Below are 19,110 nucleotides of genomic sequence, written 5' to 3'. Positions count from 1 at the left end.
TGAAGCACTACTTTAATAATAACTGCCTGTATTCATCAGGGTTCTCTAGAGGAACAACCTTTAGAATGAATATATATTAGAAGTTTTATTAGATTGTCTTATTTTATATGGTCTGAGTCATCTAACAATGGCTAGCTTCCTACTGGGAGAAGTTGAGAACACAGTAGCATCTTCACCCATGGGACAGAATGCCTCAGCACTTCCAGTCTGGTGCTAAAGGTAGGAAAAATTTCTAGAGAGTTCCAGGTCGTCACTCCAAGTTGGAAGCCTGAAGAGGCTAGGTTCTGCTATTAGCAACACATGCAAAAGAAGAAGAAGAAGCAGTGTAGTGTAGATGAAGTTGCTGGCAAGAGTGGAAGAAGGCAAAACCTTTTTTTCCTCTCTCAGTCTTTCTTTTTATCTGGGCCAGCACCCCCATTTAGTGCAGGCATTCCACTTCAAGTAATCTAGTTAGAAAACTACTTCACAGGTATGCCCATCAGCTTGCCTTTTACTTGACTCCACATCCAGGTCAAGCTGACAACCACAATTAGCCATATCACTCCTTTAAGCTTGTTTCTGGTTATTTTAATAACAGTGTTGTGTCAGTATTGCAATCTGTCAAGTGTTCTTTCTCATTCAAGGTGAAATTTTCTTGGTTTTTTGTTTGAAAAGTGAGTGCTCTTTTCATTTTCTTTTGCATGTTTAGGGTCTTGTGCTCTTTATCTCTGACTCTTGTCTCAATCATTTTAGCAAACCTCCACTAGCAGGACACTGGCACCCTATTTGGTTACAGCCAGGATAGGGTTGCTGACTGTGCTGCCTAGTTTTATGTCAACTTGACACAAGCTAGAATTATCTGAAAGGAGGTGTCTTAGTCGCTGGGATGAAACATCAGAACTAAAAGAAATTTGGGAGGAGAGGGTTTATTTGGCTTACACTTCCACAACATTGTTCATCATCGAAGGAAGTCAGGACAGGAACTCAAACAGGGCAGGAACCTGCAGGCAGGAACTGATGCAGATGCCATGGAGGGTGCTGCTTACTAGCCTGCTGCCATGACTTGCTCAGCCTGCTCTCTTATAGAAGCCAGGACCACCAGCCCTGGCTAGACCCTACAGGCTTGCCTACAGTCTGCCCTTCTAGAGGCATTTTCTTAATTAAGGTTCCCTCCTCTCATATGACTTTAGCTTATGTCAAGTTGCCATCAAACTAGCCATCACAGGGCATACAACACCTTCAGAGGCCAGAAATGTGCATCACATTTGTGAGCTGCCAGGTGGATGCTGGGAGCTGAACCCAGGTCAAAAAAAAAAAAAAAACAGGTACTCCACCCCATCTCCAAGTTTTAAGATTTTTTTTAACACTACATTTTGATTGTATGTTGTGAACATTGGAACATTGTGGATGGGGGCATGTGCATGGCACAGCAACTGTGTACAGGAGGGTCCCAGGAATGACTTCAAATGGTCAGGCTTGGCACTGGGCTATCTGGCCATTTAAAAGAGAAGCTTGTATTGTACATTTCTAATCATTTTGAAAAATCTTTCTCCCCAAACTGTTCATCGATAATTTTCGGGTTTTGTTTTGTTTTGTTTTTGAGACAGCTCTCCCTGTTATGTAGCCCTGGATGCTCTGCAACACACTGTGAAGAACAGACTGACCTTGAACTCAGAGATTCACCTGCCTCTTCCACCTGAGTGCTGGGATTAAATGCCCAGCACCAGTAGTTCTATTAAACTGATAGATATCTTTGCACAATAGAAAAAATGCTAAACTTCATACCCATTTAATATCAGAGTGAAGACCCCCAAATCAAGAAACTAGTAGCAAGATCAGGCATGTTCAGGGTGGTAGAGAGTTGACAAATGTGATCTTATGAGACTCAAAAGCTTTAGTACAGAAAAACATCATTTAAGTGATGAGACAGCGTACAGGATGAAAAAGTCTTTACCAGCTATACATCTGATAGTGGTTTGGTATCTAGAATATATAAGAACAAACAAACGATAACAAATACTAGCATGGATTGGGAAAAGAGAAACACTTATTCACTGTTTGCAGGAGTGTAAACTGGTATGGTTTCATGGAAATCAGTATGTAGGTTCCTCAAAATATTAGAAATAGATCTACAACATGATCCAGCAATACCACTCCTGGACATATTTTCAAAGGACGCTACATCTTATGACAGAGACACTTGGTCATCCATATTCATGGCTGCTCTATTCACAGTAGCCAGGAAATGGAAACAGCCTAGATGTCCATTAACAGATGATTGGAATAGATAATGAAAGAGTGGTTCATAACACAATGAGATACTAGACAGTTCTAAAGATAAATTATAACATTTGCTGGCAAATGAATGGAGCTGAAAATAATCATACTGAGTCAGATAACCCACACTCAGAATGATAAATGTCACATGATCTCTCTCCTGTGTGGATGCTAGATTTGAATCTAGATAAGAGTGTTTAAATTGGAGTGCCTATAGAAGGCAAAAACTGTTAAGGGGGCTATGAGGGCAATTTCAAAGAAAGGGGGAAGAGTACATAGCTGTGAAGGGAAAAGGGGTATAATGATACAGAAAGAGTTAAATGGGGTGGGGGAAGGAAGGAAGAGGAGAGGATTATGGGTAAGGATAACTAACACTAAAGACCTTTGAAAGAACTATATGGAAATTACTACTATGGAAACTTCCTAAAACATATTTGCATACATATATGAAAAGGGTTTAAATAGAGTTACCCTGTTTACCTAAAGATGTGGCTTCAATCCCAGCTCCTCCCCACATCTTCCCAACATGCCTCTGAAAGCTCTTTTCTTTCTCCCCTCCCCTTTTAATGAAAATAAATTCTTTGTTCATACAGTATATCCTGATTATAGTTACTCCTCCCTCTGCTCTTCCCACTTCCTTCCCAACCCCAACCCACTCCTTTTCTGTCTCTCATTAGAAAGTAATAGGCTTCTAGGAGATAACAACCAAACATGATACATAAAATATAATAAAATGTAATTGGAGGTTTCTCTCCCACCCGCCAGTTCCCAAATAACCACTCTTAATATTAATTACAAACTGTTTGGTCTATTACATCAGGTTTATTATTAATTAGCTTTTACAACTTAAAAATCATTTCTATTATTCTATATTTTACCACAAGGCTTGTGGCTTGTTACCTCACATCTTGCTTCCCCAGAGGCTCCTGGTGACTCCCTGACCCTGCCTTCTTTCTCCCTGTATCTGGATTTTCTGCCTAGCTATATTCTGCTCTACCATAGGCTAAAGAAGCTTCTTTATTAACCAATGGTGATAAAATATATTCACAGCAATAAGATAAAACAACAGCCATCACATTGAAGTTTGACAAGGCAACCCTCAAGGAAAAGAGCCCAAGAGAAGGCACAGGAATCAGAGACCCACTCATTCATACTCTTGGGAGTCCCACGAAAATGCTAAACTGAAAGCTGTAATATATATTTTGAGGACCTGGTGCAGACCCCTGCAGGCCCCTGTGGATGCTGCTTTAGTATCTGTGAGCTTTGCTCATGTTTATTTAAAAGGCTTTATTCTCCTAGTCTCCTCCATTCTTTCCACCTCTTCTTCTGCAGTGTTCTCTGAGCTCTGAGGGGAGGGATTTGATGGAAACTTCCCATTTAGAGCTCTGTGATCCAGGCTCTCTCTCTCTCTCTCTCTCTCTCTCTCTCTCTCTCTCTCTCTCTCTCTCTCTCTCTCTCTCTCTCTCTGTGTGTGTGTGTGTGTGTGTGTGTGTGTGTGTGTGTGATGTCTGGCTGTGGCTCTCTGTATTTGTTCCCATCTGTTGCACTAGGAAGCTTCTCTGATGACGGCTGAATAAGGCACTGATCTATGAATACAGCAAGATATCATTAGGAGTTATTTCATCAATTTTTAAGACAACTAATATTTGGTTTTACCCTAGGTGTCATTAAACCTCTATCAGATGTGTAGTTGGTAAAAATCTTTTCCCATTCTGAATAAGTATCATTGGCAACACAGTAGTTTTTCAGTTTCATGAGGTCCAATGTATTAATTGTCGATCTTAGTGTGTGCACTCCTGGTGTCCTGTTCAGGTAGTGGTCTTCTGTGCCAATGTGTTCAAGGCTATTCCCAACTTTCTCTTCTATCAGGTTCAGTGTACCTGGTTTTATGTTGAGGTCCTTGATTCACTTGGATTGAGTTTTGTGCAAAATGATAGATATGGATCTATTTGCATATTTTTACATGCCTACATCCATTGTGGCCAGCACCATTTGTTGAAGGTGGTTTTTCCAGTGTGTGTTTCTGACTTCCTTATATACAAAAAATCGGGTGTTTATAGTTCTGTGGATTTATGTCTGGGTCTTCAGTTCTATTCCATTAATCAACGTTTCTGTTTTTGTGCCAATATCATGCGATTGTATTATTATAGTTCCAAAGTACAGCTTGCAAACAGAGATAGTAATACCTCTCATAGTTCTTTTGCTATTCAGGATTGTTAGCTATCCTAGTTTTCCTGTTTTTCCATATGGAAGCTGAAAATTGTCCTTTCAAGATCTATGAATTCTGTTGGAATTTTGAAAAGTATTGCATTGGATGCATATATTTTTCGGTAGGATGGCAATTAATCCTAGTGATCCATGGGTATGGGAGATCTTTCCAACTTCTGATATCGTATTCAATTTATTTCTTCAATACTGAAGTTTTATCATACAAACCTTTCACTTACTTCATTAGATACTATGCATTATTTGAGCCTGTTGTGAAAGGTGTTGTTTCTTTGATCTCTTTCTCAGTCTGTTTATCATTTGTATATAAGAGGACTATATCATTTATCATTGTATATAGTAGGATTACTGATTTTTTGTGAGTTAATTTTATATTGAGCTACTTTATAACAGTTGCTGTGGCCATGGTGTCTCTTTACAGCAACAGAAACTCTAAATACTACAAATAGGTATATAGAGAGTGATCAACATTGTTTTGTTCCTGATTTTAGTACAACTGCTTTGAGTTTCTCTCCATTTAATTTGACGTTGGCAATGGCCTTGCTGTAAATTGTTTTTATTATGTTTACATAGGCTCATTATATCCCTCATCTCTCCAAGACATTTATCATGGAGGGATAATGGATTTTATCAAAGGCTTTTTCAGCTTCTGAGATCATGTTTTTTTTTTCCCTTTAGTTTATATGGTGGATTACACTGATAGATTTCATATATTGAACCATTCCTGCATCTCTAGGAAGGAGCCTACTTGACCATGTGTATGATCTTTTTTGATGTGTTCTTGGATTTGGTTTGCAAGTATTTTCCCAACTATGTTTATAGGGAGAATTAGTCTGTAATTCTTTTTGTTGGGTCTTTATGTAGTTTGGGTATCAGGATAACTATGGCCTCATAAAATGAATTGGACAATGTTCCTTTTGCTTCTATTTTGTGGAATAATTTAAATAGTATTGGCATTAACTCTTCTTTGAAAGTCTGGTAGAATTCTGCACTAAAACTATCTGGTCTTGGGTAAGTGGTACCTATCAAGCAAATTATCCATTTCTTTTATATTTTCCAATTCGGTGGAGTACAGGTTTTTAATGTCCTTATGATTCGCTGGATTTCCTTGGTGTCTGTTGTTCTGTCCCACCCCCATTTATTTTTTGATTTTGATAATTTGGATATTTTCTCTCTACCTTTTAGTTAATTCTGATAAGGGTTTTTTCAGGCATAGTGGTTTTTCTCAAAGAATCAACCAGTTGTTTCTTGATTATTTGTATTGTCTTTTTGCTTGTTTCTGATTTTAGCCTGGAGTTTGATTATTTCTTGCCATCTACTCCTTTGGGGGTGATGTTTTTCTTTTTGCCTTGTTCTAGAGCTTTCAGGTGTGCTGTTACTTTGTTAGCATGAAATCTCTTCGGTATTTTTTTATGTAGGCACTTAGTGCTAAGAACTTACTTTTTAGAACCACTATCATTGTGTCCTTTAAGTTTGGGTATGTTGTGTATTCATTTTCACTCAACTTTAGAAAGTCTTATTTGTTTCTCTCTTGACTCATTTTTCATTCAGTATAGTGTTGTTCATTTTCCTTGAGTTTGTAAGCTTTCTGTTGTTTCTGTTGTTGTTGACATCCAGCTGTAATCCATGTGGTCAGACAAGAAGCAGAGGACTTGTCTTTATTTTCTTGTATCTGTTGGTACTTGTTTGTGTCCAAAATCTATGAAGTGCTGAGAAGGTGTATTCTTTTGTATTTGAATAAAATGTTCCGCAAATATCTGTTAGGCTTATTTGGCTTATAATGTCTATTAGCTCTAGCATTTCTCTGTTTAGATTTTTGGGGGATTTTGATGACTTGTCTATGGCAAGAGTGGGGTATTGAAGTCTCCCACTGTCAGTGTGTGAGGGTCTATATGTGATTTAAGCAGTATTTAGTGTGCTTAGATGCTAAGAATTAAAATGTCTTTCTTGGTAGATTTTTCCTCTAATGAGTATGTAGTGTTCTTCCCTATTTCTTCTGATTAGTTCTCATTTATTTTGTTAAATATTAAAATAACTACACGCACTTGCATTTACTTGGAATAACTTTTTTCAACACTTTACTCTGAGGTAATGTCTATCTTTGATATTGTGGTATGTTTCTTGGACGCAGCAAAAGGATGGATACTGTTTTAACATCCTTCTGTTTGTCTGTGTCTTTTTATTAAATAATTGAGACCACTGATGAAAAATATAAATGACGATTGTTGTCTCCTGTGATTTTGATGTTGTTGGTGGTGGTGATTGTGGGGTGTGTCTATGTGTGTGTTTCCCATTTCTTCATTTAGCTGGTCTGGGATTATTTATTCCCAATGTTTTCTTGGGTGTAGTCAATCTCTTTAGGTTGGAGTTTTCCTTCTAGCCCCTTCTGTGGGGCTATATTTTGGATAGATATTGCTTAAATTTACTTTTAGCATGGAATATCTTGTTTTTGTCCATCTATGGTAATTGAAAGTTTTGCTGCATATAGTAATCTGGGCTTACATCTGTTGTCTCTTGGAGTCTGCAGCACATCTCTCAAGGCCCTTCTGGCTTTTAGAGTCTCCATTGAGAAGTCAGGTGTAATTCTAGCAAGTCTGCTTTTATGTGTTACTTGGTCTTTCCCATTGTAGCTTTTAATATTCTTTCTTTGCTCTGTAAATTTACTGTTTTGATTATTATGTGCCGAGGGGACTTTCTTTTCTGGTCCAATCTGCTTTATATGCTTTTTGTACCTTCATAGACACCTACTTTTTTATGTTAGGGAAGTTTACTAAGATCCTGTTAAATACTTCCTGTGCCTTTGGCCCATGTTCCTTTTCTTTCCTTGTTCCTATTATTCTTGGATTTGGTCTTTTCATTGTGTCCCAGATTTCCTGGATCTTTTGAGCCAGGAGTTTTAGATTTAACACTTTCTGACCAATTTATCATTCCTTTTCAATCGTATCTTCAACACCTAAGACTCTTCCATCTCCTGTAAAGCTTGCCTCTGTGGTTCCTATTCAAGCTCCTAAATTTTTCACTTCCAGATTTCCCTCAATTTGGGTTTCTTTTATTGATTTGTTTCCACTTTCATATCATGAACTGTTTTATTAATTTCCTTCACAAGGGAGTCTATAGGTGGTGTGCTACAGAGCCAGGGATGAGACTGGGGTACTGGACTTGAAGGAAGTGAAGATCTGCAGTTAGCCTACCTGCTTCCCTAGCAGGGGTGACCTGTGTGTTTCCAGGGTGCGCCTGCTGGAGTGGTTGGGAAGATCTGTAGGAGCCACTGGAGGTGGAAGCACTTGGGCAAGGGAGGCTTCAGAAGGTGTTCTGCTGCAGAGCTGGGAGTTAAACTGGGGGAGTGGATTTGGAGGAGCAGAAGAGGTGAATTTCTGCAGTTAGTCTACCTGCTTCCCTGGCCAGAGTGCCAGAAGGCTTTTTTCAGCAGGCATCCCACCTTGGTAGCTGTATAAAACACAGTAATATTTGCAGAGGGGCCTGTATTATCTTCTCCCATCCACTGAACACCTCAAGTAACATTTTCTCTGTGTGTCTTTTACAAACAGAAATAACAGGCATTGATTTGCTATGCACTTTCAATACTTGATAACATAACTTGAATAAAGAAAACTGCAGTTAAAAATCACCAGGGTTCAACAGACTGTGAATTTTTCTTTTGTTTTTTCGAGATAGAGTTTCTCTGTAGCTTTGGTCCCTATCCTGGAACTAGCTCTTGTAGCCTAGGCTGGTCTCAAACTCACAGAGATCCTCCTGCCTCTGCCTCCCGAGTGCTGGGATTAAAGACGCGCACCACCTCCACCTGGCCAGACTGAATTTCTATGAAGGTCAAACATCTTTTGTTCTTTCCCTTCCAGGTCAGTGGCCACAAACAGGTGAGCTCAGCAGGCTGCACCAACGGCAGAGAGGCTGCGAGGTGGAGGCAATCTATCATACTGTCAGAGACTGGGACCAATTTGGTACCAACTGCTGTGCAAATCTGCTGGTCAGGAACATCACAAGCTGTTAAGTAATGACGGACACATTGGCAGAGATGAAGTTTCCTGAAAGGAAGTGACAGTGCAATGTGGATATTTATGGTCATAAAATAGGAAAAGTTTTAGTTCCCAGGCTGAACTTGGCTCTGCTTGAGACATTTCAACAAGGCATCCTGACAACAAAGAAGATGTGACACGATTCCATTTCGCATCAGCAGATGTCTGGACAAAAGTCATCAATGTGAATAAGGGCCAAGTGCAGTTGTGCCTTTCTTGAATAAATTACTGTATATTAAATAAAAGGTCTGGGTGGTTTTGTGTCTAGGTTTCTTTCCATTAGCCCTCCTCCTGTAGAACCAGTTTTCTCTGGGGATAGGAGATCTAAAGAAATTGAAACTTTTTTTTTTTTTTTTGCTTTCAAATTGTTCTATTTAGTAGTTTGTTTGTTTTTTTTTTTTAACTATGCAGTTAAATGGCACAAGCATCATGCTAATGACAGGGCTTGTTTTGCTAAGCAGATTTTGGGAAATGGCTCAATTGCATGAGTTCAATAGTCTATATAAAAGGAATATAAGAACCATGAAGGAAACTGTATATGGGGTTCAAGAATTTTCTTTTTAAATTTTATTTTACCTGTATGAGTGTATTATCTGCATGTATGTCTGTGTGCCATGTTCATGCCTAGTTCCCATGGAGGCCAGAAGAGGGAATCAGATCCACTGGAAATAGAGTTACAGATAGTTTTGAGCTTTGTAAACTGGCATGTGAGAATCAAATCCCAGTCCTCTGGAAGAGAAGCCAGTGTTCTTAACGACTGAGCCATCTCTATGCCATTTGGAGTCAAAAATTTTAGCAGTCATTCTACAAGAAACTATTAAATTACAATGTCAAGTTTATACCCTTCAGTCTCACAGATTCATGTTGCCAACTCCTGGTGATGTGTTCTTTAGGGTTCTGCACTCACAGCCTGGGAGACTCTTCGGGGCGGGAGGAATCCCAGGCTGAGACCACATTTAAACCGTTTCTTTTAAGTCTAAAAATCCCAAAAAGATGTTAGCATGGAGGCTCAGACCCCAGTGTTAACCTGTCTGTGCAGCTAAAGCTGGTCTCAAACTTGTACCTGCCTACTAAATGTTGGGTTCCAGATGTGTACTAGTATGTCCAAATGACACCCTATTCTCTCTTCCCCCTAAAGGTTTATGTATATGTGTTTGCCTGTATGAGATTATGTGCACTACCTTTATGAAATACTTGCAGAATCCAGAAGAGGGCGTTGAATCCCCTGGAATTGGAGTTACAGGTGGTTATACACTGGCCTATGTAGGTTCTGGGAACTGATTCTTGATCTTCTGCAAGAGCAGTAAGTGCTCTTAACCACTGAGCCGTTTCTCTAGGCCCCACGATACCCTATTCCAAAGCTGAAAATTTAGAAGTACCTAAATTAGGGATTGGCAAAGATTTTCTTAGTAAAAGGTCAGAGAGTAAATAATTCAGGCTTTATGTGCCACAGAATATCACAACTCCTCAGCTCTGTCACTATAGCATAAACAAACTCCAGATAGCGGGCCAAGCAAGTAGTGTAATGGATGCCAATAAAATTCCATTTACAAACAAGGCTGTGGACTGAATTTGCTCAGGTCCAAGTATATCTTACTAACTATAGTTTGAACAAATTCCCCTGGAGAGAAATATTCTTAAAAAAAAAAAAAAGTAACTTGTGAGCGGGAAAAAGAAACCAGCTAGAAATAAGAGCACACTGCATACACAGCAGAGGAGCTCCGAAAACACAATGGATACATACAGCAGAGGAGCTCCGAAAACACGAGACACCAGTAGCTCGGCCAGCGCATCTTTTTATTTTCAATTTTGTAAAAAAAAAAAAGCTTAGAGAAAAACAACATGTTAAATATTAGTGAAGGACAGGAAAGCACAAGGTTTACAATAAACTTACAATAAACAGCGATCTAAACAGCTATCCAAAGGTGAGCAGTAAGTGAAAGGTGAGGAGGAGAGAGCACTTCAGGGTTCCTACTGCAGTTTTCCTGATTGCACAGAAATGTAGCAGGTAATTCCTAGTCTGTAATGTTCACAGTTAAAACACTTTGATGTCATTTTCTATAAAATTCCCCCAAATACACTGTCAGCCCTCTAGAAAAAGTTCACCAGAAAGTCCATCACTGCAAGTTGAATCCCCCTATCCTGCTTTCAAAATTGCTGTCCAGCAACTGAATCTTTGTGGTCTTCTCATTTCATTACCATAGTGGGCATAGGAAAACATGCCAAAAAAGAAGGATCAGGGGATTTAGGTTAGAAAAGAAAAAAGAAAAGAAAGGCTAGAAGGAAATGGCCCTACTGTAAAGTTATATTTTAAATAAAGCGCTTCCAGCACTAACTTATATATCCACAGATTGAATACCCACAAAACGGAAAAGCATCGATCCTCTGTTCTTCCACGGCCTGCAAGTAGAATGACCATAATGAGCCCCCATCTGCCCTTGCATGGACCTGTCCACGAAGGCCAGGATGGCCACTTTCACTAGAAAACCCTCAGTGCCTCATGCTAGTCGCTTCTTTTGCCGGCTCAGTTTCTTCAGCACATACAGCATATATAGTCAGAAACATGTCCCGCTGGCCAAGAGCTGAAGGTAGACCGGGACATTTAGAGATTCGCTTGTGCCCTTTTAATGATGATGTGTGTTCTCATACCTATTTTAGGCCTTCTCAAAAAGCAGCACAACAGATAGACCCTCCTTTTAATGTTCCCCAAGGCTTGCTGCCCACGTTTCAAATGGGCCACAGCTATAGCATGCCCTGCTTAGGAATAGAAAATGAACATTAAAAACTTTAGTTTTGCTCTTTATAATTTGCCAGCAGTTAGTAATAAGAGATATCTGCTAATCTGACAAATGGGTATGAAAACTGAAAGGAGGATAAAGTTGGTTTTTTGGTCCTATTTTGAAAGAATCGTCAGAGAATGCTTTTTTGTTTGATGCAACCACATTCATTCCTATGATACTTTTCTATGGACTGTCAAACTAGGTTTTCAAAAGGGGGTGAAGTCATTTTAGCTGTCAGATGTTGCTTCTAAAGTAAACTCTTGGCCACGAGTTCCATTCAACTTCCTGCCTTAGGACACAGCAGCTGATGCTGGCAAAGCAAAGTCACTTTAAAACAACAACTGAAGAGCTCAAACTCAACACACAGGAGAGGGCCTGCCCTATCTTAAGAGTCAACATCAAAATGCAGGAGTGAGGCTCTCAAGCAGCCAAGTTTCTCCGCTGTAAGGATCGGCTCAGCAAGCTGCCACCCCAGCAGCCCTCTCTGCAGATGATTTTAGATGAATGGTGATGTCATCTCTGGGCTACTTTGAGTTTCCTTCGAACTCATGGAGGGAACAAGGCAGGTTACAAGAGGATGCTCTGCACCTCTGACCTCAGTGCTGTTTCTGTACCAGGGAACCAAGGGCTCACATTAACTATCTGACATGATTACATTCACTTGTACTGGAGACAAGGCAAGGGAGAGACGGTGGAGGGCAATGGGAAGCAGATCTTTGTTTTGGAAGGGACTGGTCTTTGCTCTAGATGAAACTGCTCCCATACAGATGAGATAACCTTTTTTTCCCTTTTAAGTCAAAAGAGATCTTATTTTTCTATGGAACCACAAGGTTAGACCACAAGGTTAGAGCACAAGGTTAGAGGTCTAGAGGATCCAACCCAGAGTGCACCTTGCTGTTTGCTTGATGAGACGTTTGATATCATAACATGATTTGTTTGGCTCCAGGGCATCATGGTCACTCTAAGAAGTACCCTGGATGACAGAGTTGGTATGCCCTTTCTACAGGGTTGGTAGGAAGAAACACACACGCTTTTAAGTTCCAAAATTCCTTCTCGAGGAAAGCTTAGGCTTTCCAGGTCGTTCCCACGGGAGCATTATGAAAACTCTTCTATCAGAGCCAGTGCTGACAACAGAGTCACCACAACCTTTGCCCATGCTGCTGGCAGTAAATGGCCGACCCGTATGCTGTGGATAAGGCATGTGGACCAACAAGACCAAGTCTGACCACAAAAAGGAACTATTGATTCCATACTGAATTGAAAGGACAGCTTCCCAGAATCCTTTTGTGTTGAACTACTCAGCAGATCAAAGACAAAAACTCCCTTGCCCAATCACAAGTGCTAATAAAGATGACAAGTGTGAAATTCTTCTACACACATACTCAAGTCACTCTCAGCTCTCCTTCAAGTCTTTGTTTTCATGTGGAAGACAACACCCTGAATTCTGCCAAATGAGCAGGACCGTTCTCCAGAGGCCTAGTCAGTATTAGCAATCACTTTCGGTTTTGTCACTAACAATTACTAAACAAACATTCCTTTAACTAAGCTTTTAAAGGGTTCCTTGCAAACATGCAAAAGGCTCAAGCTTCTATACAGGAGGTATCCTAGAACCTTCAAAACAAACCACACATGCCAGACCCCACCCTGAAGCTGCAGAATCCAAATCTTGAGGGTATTATGCCTTTAACAGGCCTTTTTATTTTCGTACCTGGGAATAGAACCCAGGGCCTTGGCATACTAGGAAGTGCTCTACAGCTAATCCATACCCGTGGCCCTGCATTTTTTAAATTCAAGATCAGACAAAGGTAACAGCAGTCTGAGTTCAGAATGCCTGATCTAGAATATTCCAGTCCTCAGAGCTGTCATCTCCCTCAACTCAGAATGAACAGGTTTGGAAGATGACTTGGATTACTTTCTGAGATAATTCCAGTCTCATTTCCAGATAGCTGCCTTTGAAGCAGGCAGTTTCAGGGCTTTGTGGCACCCCTACTTTTTTCCATTCAGCCTGGGGACGACACTTCAATGCAAAACTTCTATAGGTAGCTTCATCATTTTTTTTTTAAGATTTTATTTATTATTATGTATACAGTCCTTTGCCTACATGTATGCTTGCAGGCCAGAAGAGGGCACTAAATGTCATTGTAGATGGTTGTGAGCCATCATGTGATTGCTGGGAATTGAACTCAGGACCTTTGAAAGAGCAATCAGTGCTTTTAACCACTGAGCCATCTCTCCAACCCAGGTAGCTTCATCTTTGAGAACTGTTGGGAAGCAGGGTTAGTCTCCACATTTTGCAAGCAAAGATCAGGGCTACTTTTCAAAATAATGAAGATTATAAGAGCCTTTAAGAGGAACACAGCAGGATTATGCTAAGACTGGGATGTTAATAAGGTTAATAAGGTTGATGGCCTAGTGCTTGTGGGGACTAATTTGTATGGAATGAGGAAAAAAACCACCACATTATAAAAACATCTTTTAAAAATGGAGTTACCAAAATTGCTAGCACTGTAAGACATGGAAAGAAACTCTAAGATCTCTTTCAGTAGTTTCCCTACTCATCCAGAAAAAAAGTGAAACTGAAATGCCATATTTCAAAGCATGTCCATAGTAAGCTGGTGCAGTAGCCTCTCCACCAAAAACAAAATGATATCTCTTTGCATAGTACTCAAGAGACACATGAATTCCTAAACTTATAGAAGACAGCATTTTCTACTGGATTATGTTCCATTGCTGTTCTTCTGATTCCTCATGTAGCCACTAATATTGCAGCATGCATCAGCTCAATGTCGGACGTTCTAAGTCTTAAGACTTCTTTCTATGGAGCACAACTGGCCTCACTGAGTAGAGCAGGAGCAACAGTGCAGTAAGAGCAGGCAGCTCCTTCCTGTTTCCTTTGGTGCCTGTGCTGCCTATAGGACTGCTAAAGAAGACGGTATTGACTCTGCAGCTCTGGGGCCTTGATGGAGATGTCTGTATGACAAGCAGGTGCTCTAAGACTTTCATTGCTGTAATGGGCTCCTTGGGTACCCTGACTCTGAAAACTGGATGAATGGAATAGTTCCAGGTCTGATGGCAGAAGGCAAAAATATCTCTCAATATACCTCGGAAATAAAGATATCTCAATCAAACATATTCTCAATGGCAAATGCCTTTCTTATCAAGTATGCACAGAAGAGAATATTGACTAAAATATTCTACATGTTGATCAAGAATTGACTACTTTTAGTTTCATTTATTATACAAAAAATCTAAGAATAAAAAGATGGATAATTAAGTATAGGTTGTTTTAAACTCTGGGTAAGCTGCTTGTACTTCACAGGAAGAACCTTGTAGCTTAGAAAAATGTGAAAACACATAATCTGAAACTGGAAAGTGCTATGGGTCTCTGCAGGCCTGCTAAGCAACTCAGGGAGCAACTAGAATCTCCCAGGAGAGAAGTCTAGACTTCAGGAGAGAGGGGCTTATTACGCAAGAATAAGAATCTCCTAAAATATGAGAAAGATGAGGTATAGAATTTTCAAACTAATGTTGCAGGCTAAGCTACTCAGTACAACCACAACACAAAAAAGAACAAGAGCATGAAACCATCAACTTGTTATGAACAGGAAAACCAACTACAGCTATTATAAATTGTGCATACATAGGCTCCCAGTGAGTGGGCAAAACAGAATCCAGGAACAAAAAGGAAACTGCTTGGATGATTATAAATTGATCATCAGGAACAAATTCTAAAGGAAAATGCTGAATTTCTTCCCCCCCACACACACAAAAGAAACACAAAACATGGCAGATGATACAGAAACTGTTACCTCAGACAGAGGAGATCACACTGGAGAGCTGACCAGGGCCAACATGTGGGACCTCCCCTGTAAAACCTCAAGAACAGCTTAAAATAATACAAGAAAGCAGTAGAGAATATTGAAATCACATTGAAAACTTGATAACCGAGTTATACAAGACACACTGAGAAGATCTGAATGATGAAGATGTAACCTCATGACAAGACTGAACTTTCAAAAACTCAAGATGCTGGAGTTACAGATTCAGCAACGTAAAGAACTGATGAAAAGAGCAGCGTTTCCAGCAGTTACTCACTACAGCATGTGATGCTGGTACTACTTCACCACCAGGAAAATAATTTTTAGATGAAGAAGCTTTCCAGAAGGCAGTTTTCATCTGGGATTGGAGGAAAAGGCATCCCATGAAGAAAGAGCCAGTTGATTAAAGCAACATTTTAAAAATAGGACTACCTTTGACCTTTGATTGTCTGATTTGGACAATCCTGGGGCACGGTCATTGGCCACAGCAAAGTAAGCCTTATAGCCTTCCAGAAGTTCTCCAGTTTGCCTGATGGATCTGCCTAAAGTCTCGCCCTCCTCACCTTCTACTTCAGACTTGAGCCAGACATAATCCTCTATATCTGAACGTAGCTAAGTATGCCAAAGATAATTCCTGAAAACAGTAAACCAAATCAGGCTGTCTGGAAGAAAAGGTTCAAAAATCAGAATGGAGCATGGCAATAAGACCTAGACTATGAGAAGGTTGCTACAGGGATGTTCCTCTCACATACAAAGAGATGAGTCAGCTTTGATTCCTGGAGTTACCAGACTACACAGAGAAAGCATCAGAATGATTTTCATCTTCTAGGTATTGAAAATAGTACCAATGGGAAAGGAATTATTAAAAATATTGAAGTTTTTGTCCTAAAGATAGGTGGCTTTGGAAACTCAGCCTTTACTTGAACATATACATTTATATAATTTATGACAAATCAAGTTCTATATTCCGTTGAGTGTGATTTTGGAATTACCTCTTTTGGATGTTTCAAAATGAAATTGATGTAAAATAATAATGAAGATGTCTATCTTTTCTTTGCAGGTTATTATTCACAATGAAATTTCTTTCCTCTAACCACAGTCTGTGGCCTCTTGCATTTCTTCCTGCCTTCTCTAGATAATAGCAGTATCCATGTTCTCTCAAAGCATGTGGTAGATATACCTCAGTATAGCAGTGACCATCCAGGCAGTGGGCTCACATAGCCGCCTTCAAAGCCAGTGAGTATTGCAGTGCTATCGTCAGCAGGTTCTCAACACCTCCTGTCCTCATATTAATTAAAAAAGAACAGAACATGATTTGCCTTTAGTTTTAAACATTTCAGTAACTCTTTTATAAAGATTTCCAGAGAAGGAACTAGACTTCTTTTCCCCATACTGAAATGCTCTTGGAACCTCCCCACCACACACACACTTTTTGCGTGCTGGGGATGGAACCCAGGGTCTTGTGCATTGTAGGCAAGCACTCTAGCATTCTGTCATTGAGCTAATGCCAGCCTATGGACATGCTTCCTAATCTTCAGACGGAACAGCTAGGACTCTGACAGGCGGATGCAGCTGTGTAAGTCTTCAGAGCCACGGGCTCTACTGTCTGGTGTAACACCAGCATCTAGCACCACTGAGTCTGATTTCAGTTTCCTTTCTTCACCGTCTTTTTGTCTAACTTATCCTCCCAACTTAATGTTCCTTAAGGCCAGCTAGACTGGCACTACAGCCCCGTATCTGCCCCACATCTGCCCCACCATTGTCAGATGCTGCAGGAAGTGAAGTGAGAAACCATTAAAGCATGCTATTACTTTGTTGAACTCTGAAACAGTGTACTACTATGTGAAAAAGTGGGAATAGGTCTGCATTTGTCTTAATTTAGAGAAGTTTTAGCTCCAGCATCCGAGTTTTGGGTTAAGTTTTAAGTGATGATAGTTTCAGGGCCCAATGAAATAGAAGCATTAGTTTAAGCCAGTCAATGTCACACCTCAAACACACTGGGGCATTCGGCCATCCTCATCCTCATCCTCATGAGAGCCTCCCTGATCCTTCAGGACTTAGGGTGAAGTCATGCATTTTCCTGTAGTGGAAACACAAGGGGGGTACCCCGACTGGAAACCTTGTGATCTCCCATTCCCAGGTCTCGTTCAAACACTTCCTCCGAGCTGCTTTTTGTTCTCCGACCACCCTCGAGACTTGTGGAGGCTGTGTAGGAGCTCGAGGAGCCATTTGCTGTCACAGTGCTGTCTCCGTAGGTCAAAGTGAGGTCACCCTCCGTCAGGATGAAATCAGAGTCATCTTCTCTCAGCGGCTCTTGATTCTGAAAGGTGCAACCAATAAAAGAGGAACCTGAGATTTTCTGAAGCTGGGGCAACCTAACCCCAAATCCTCATATCAGAAAACCAAGGCTTTGGGCGGGGGGGGGGGGGGGGGGGGCTACAGTATAGCAGTTAAGAACATTTGTTGCTCTTGCAGAGGACCCAGGTCCAATTTCTAGCACCCAAATTAGGCAGTTCACAACTACTTATGATTCCAGTTCTAGAGGATCCAAAACCCTCTGGCTTCAGTGGGTACCTGCACACATTTAGTATGTGTACATACATATACCCAGGCACATAAATACACATATACTAAAAATACCCAAATACACATACATTAAAAAAATCACGCACGCCTTTAATCCCAGCACTCGGGAGGCAGAGGCAGGCGGATCTCTGTGAGTTCGAGACCAGCCTGGTCTACAAGAACTAGTTCCAGGACTGGCTCCAAAGCAACAGAGAAACCCTGTCTCGAAAAACCAAAAAAAAAAAAAATCTTAAAAAATAAAACCTAAGGATTTTATGAAACTTGCTTACATACACCCTTGGTATAGTCACTGGATAGACACTATGGTGTTTTCAATCAAAGCAATGTTGCCTAAAGCAGGCAGATTAGATTTCAGATGCATGATAGTTCAGGGGTTATTATCTAAGAGAAGGAAGCAGGCTGGCTGCATTCTCAACTGCCCCACACATGCAGACATGATGTTACTAGGAAGGTCGTGAATAAACACTTCAAATAGGCTCTGCTTCTCTCCTACTGACTGTTTACATGTAAGCAAGCTTTTCCCCTAGACTGCAAGGGTGGGAGTGAACCATAGTGGGATTTCTTCTTTCTTTTCCCTCTACTATCTCCACTTCTTCAGCTGGATGAAGTGACTGATTGCTAGGGAGAATGCACTTTAATGAGCCTTTATTAAATACCTGCTGGAACCGTCACATAAACTGGCCTGCCAATAAAGGGCATGGGCACCAGCATCGCAGGAGGAAACCCATGCTGTGAGAACTCATGGAATGTGCCAAAAAGTTGTCCAGCTGACAAGAAGTAGAGCTAGAATTTGTGTTGCCTCCAGCCTAGTTTGATCCACATAAAAGATGTGGAAAAAATTAGTGGTTCAGAAAAAGGCTCAGAATGGATAAGAATAAACAAGGCAGGCTTAACAAGGTCATAACTCCTTGAAGTTATCAGATAGTGGGGAGAGAGTCCAGAGACAGTGCGAGTTCACACAGACTTTAGCATTCTCCAGCGGCAAAAGAAACCATGACCTTGCTCCTGTCTGTGCTGTTATCTTTCCAATACTAGAAGAGGCTTTCTCAAATGGCAAGCAGTGTGTCAGGACACCTGAGATGTTCTATCATTTCCCATCAGCCCTTCCAAACTCTTCTGAAGTCTTGTGTCCTGTGGTCTGACATCAGAACCTCTTCTATCCAGCCTCCTTAAGTCACGCTGTGCAAAACTATGGGTGCCCCCCCAGTTGGCATGTGAACTCCCCACTTCAATGATAACACCCATGGTTTTCTTCTTGTCTTCCTAAGTGATGCTTAGTTGAGAAAGGCTTCTTTAGTACAAGACTCCCAAGCCGAAATTGAGCCATAATCCAAGCTTTTTGAGTACTATCTCTACCTTTTTACAGTTTTTACTAATTGTATAAAACAACAGGTTTTATCATAACATCAT

At 40.5% G+C, this 19,110-nt stretch overlaps 2 protein-coding genes across 2 annotated transcripts in view; one reads left to right on the top strand and one right to left on the bottom strand.

Moving 5' to 3' along the window:
• Nucleotides 1–8,783, top strand: part of LOC121443687 (carbohydrate sulfotransferase 7) — a 42,967-nt gene extending 34,184 nt beyond the window's left edge. Inside the window, exon 2 of the mRNA XM_041645492.1 lies at nucleotides 8,340–8,783. The gene's annotated coding sequence lies outside the window, so the exon portion shown is untranslated. The remainder of the gene's footprint in view (nucleotides 1–8,339) is intronic.
• Nucleotides 8,784–10,302: 1,519 nt separating this feature from the next.
• Nucleotides 10,303–19,110, bottom strand: part of LOC121443683 (sodium/hydrogen exchanger 7) — a 157,572-nt gene continuing 148,764 nt past the window's right edge. Inside the window, exon 16 of the mRNA XM_041645485.1 lies at nucleotides 10,303–17,434. Coding sequence (XP_041501419.1) covers nucleotides 17,183–17,434 — 252 coding nt within the window. The 3' untranslated portion in view covers nucleotides 10,303–17,182. The remainder of the gene's footprint in view (nucleotides 17,435–19,110) is intronic.

This window comes from Microtus oregoni, unplaced genomic scaffold, assembly GCF_018167655.1.
Source record: "Microtus oregoni isolate MIOR12 unplaced genomic scaffold, Mior012 000112F_000, whole genome shotgun sequence".
NCBI classification, from domain to species: Eukaryota; Metazoa; Chordata; class Mammalia; order Rodentia; family Cricetidae; genus Microtus; species Microtus oregoni.
Note: the sequence above shows the minus strand (reverse complement) of the source record. Positions and strands in the feature narration are given on the sequence as shown.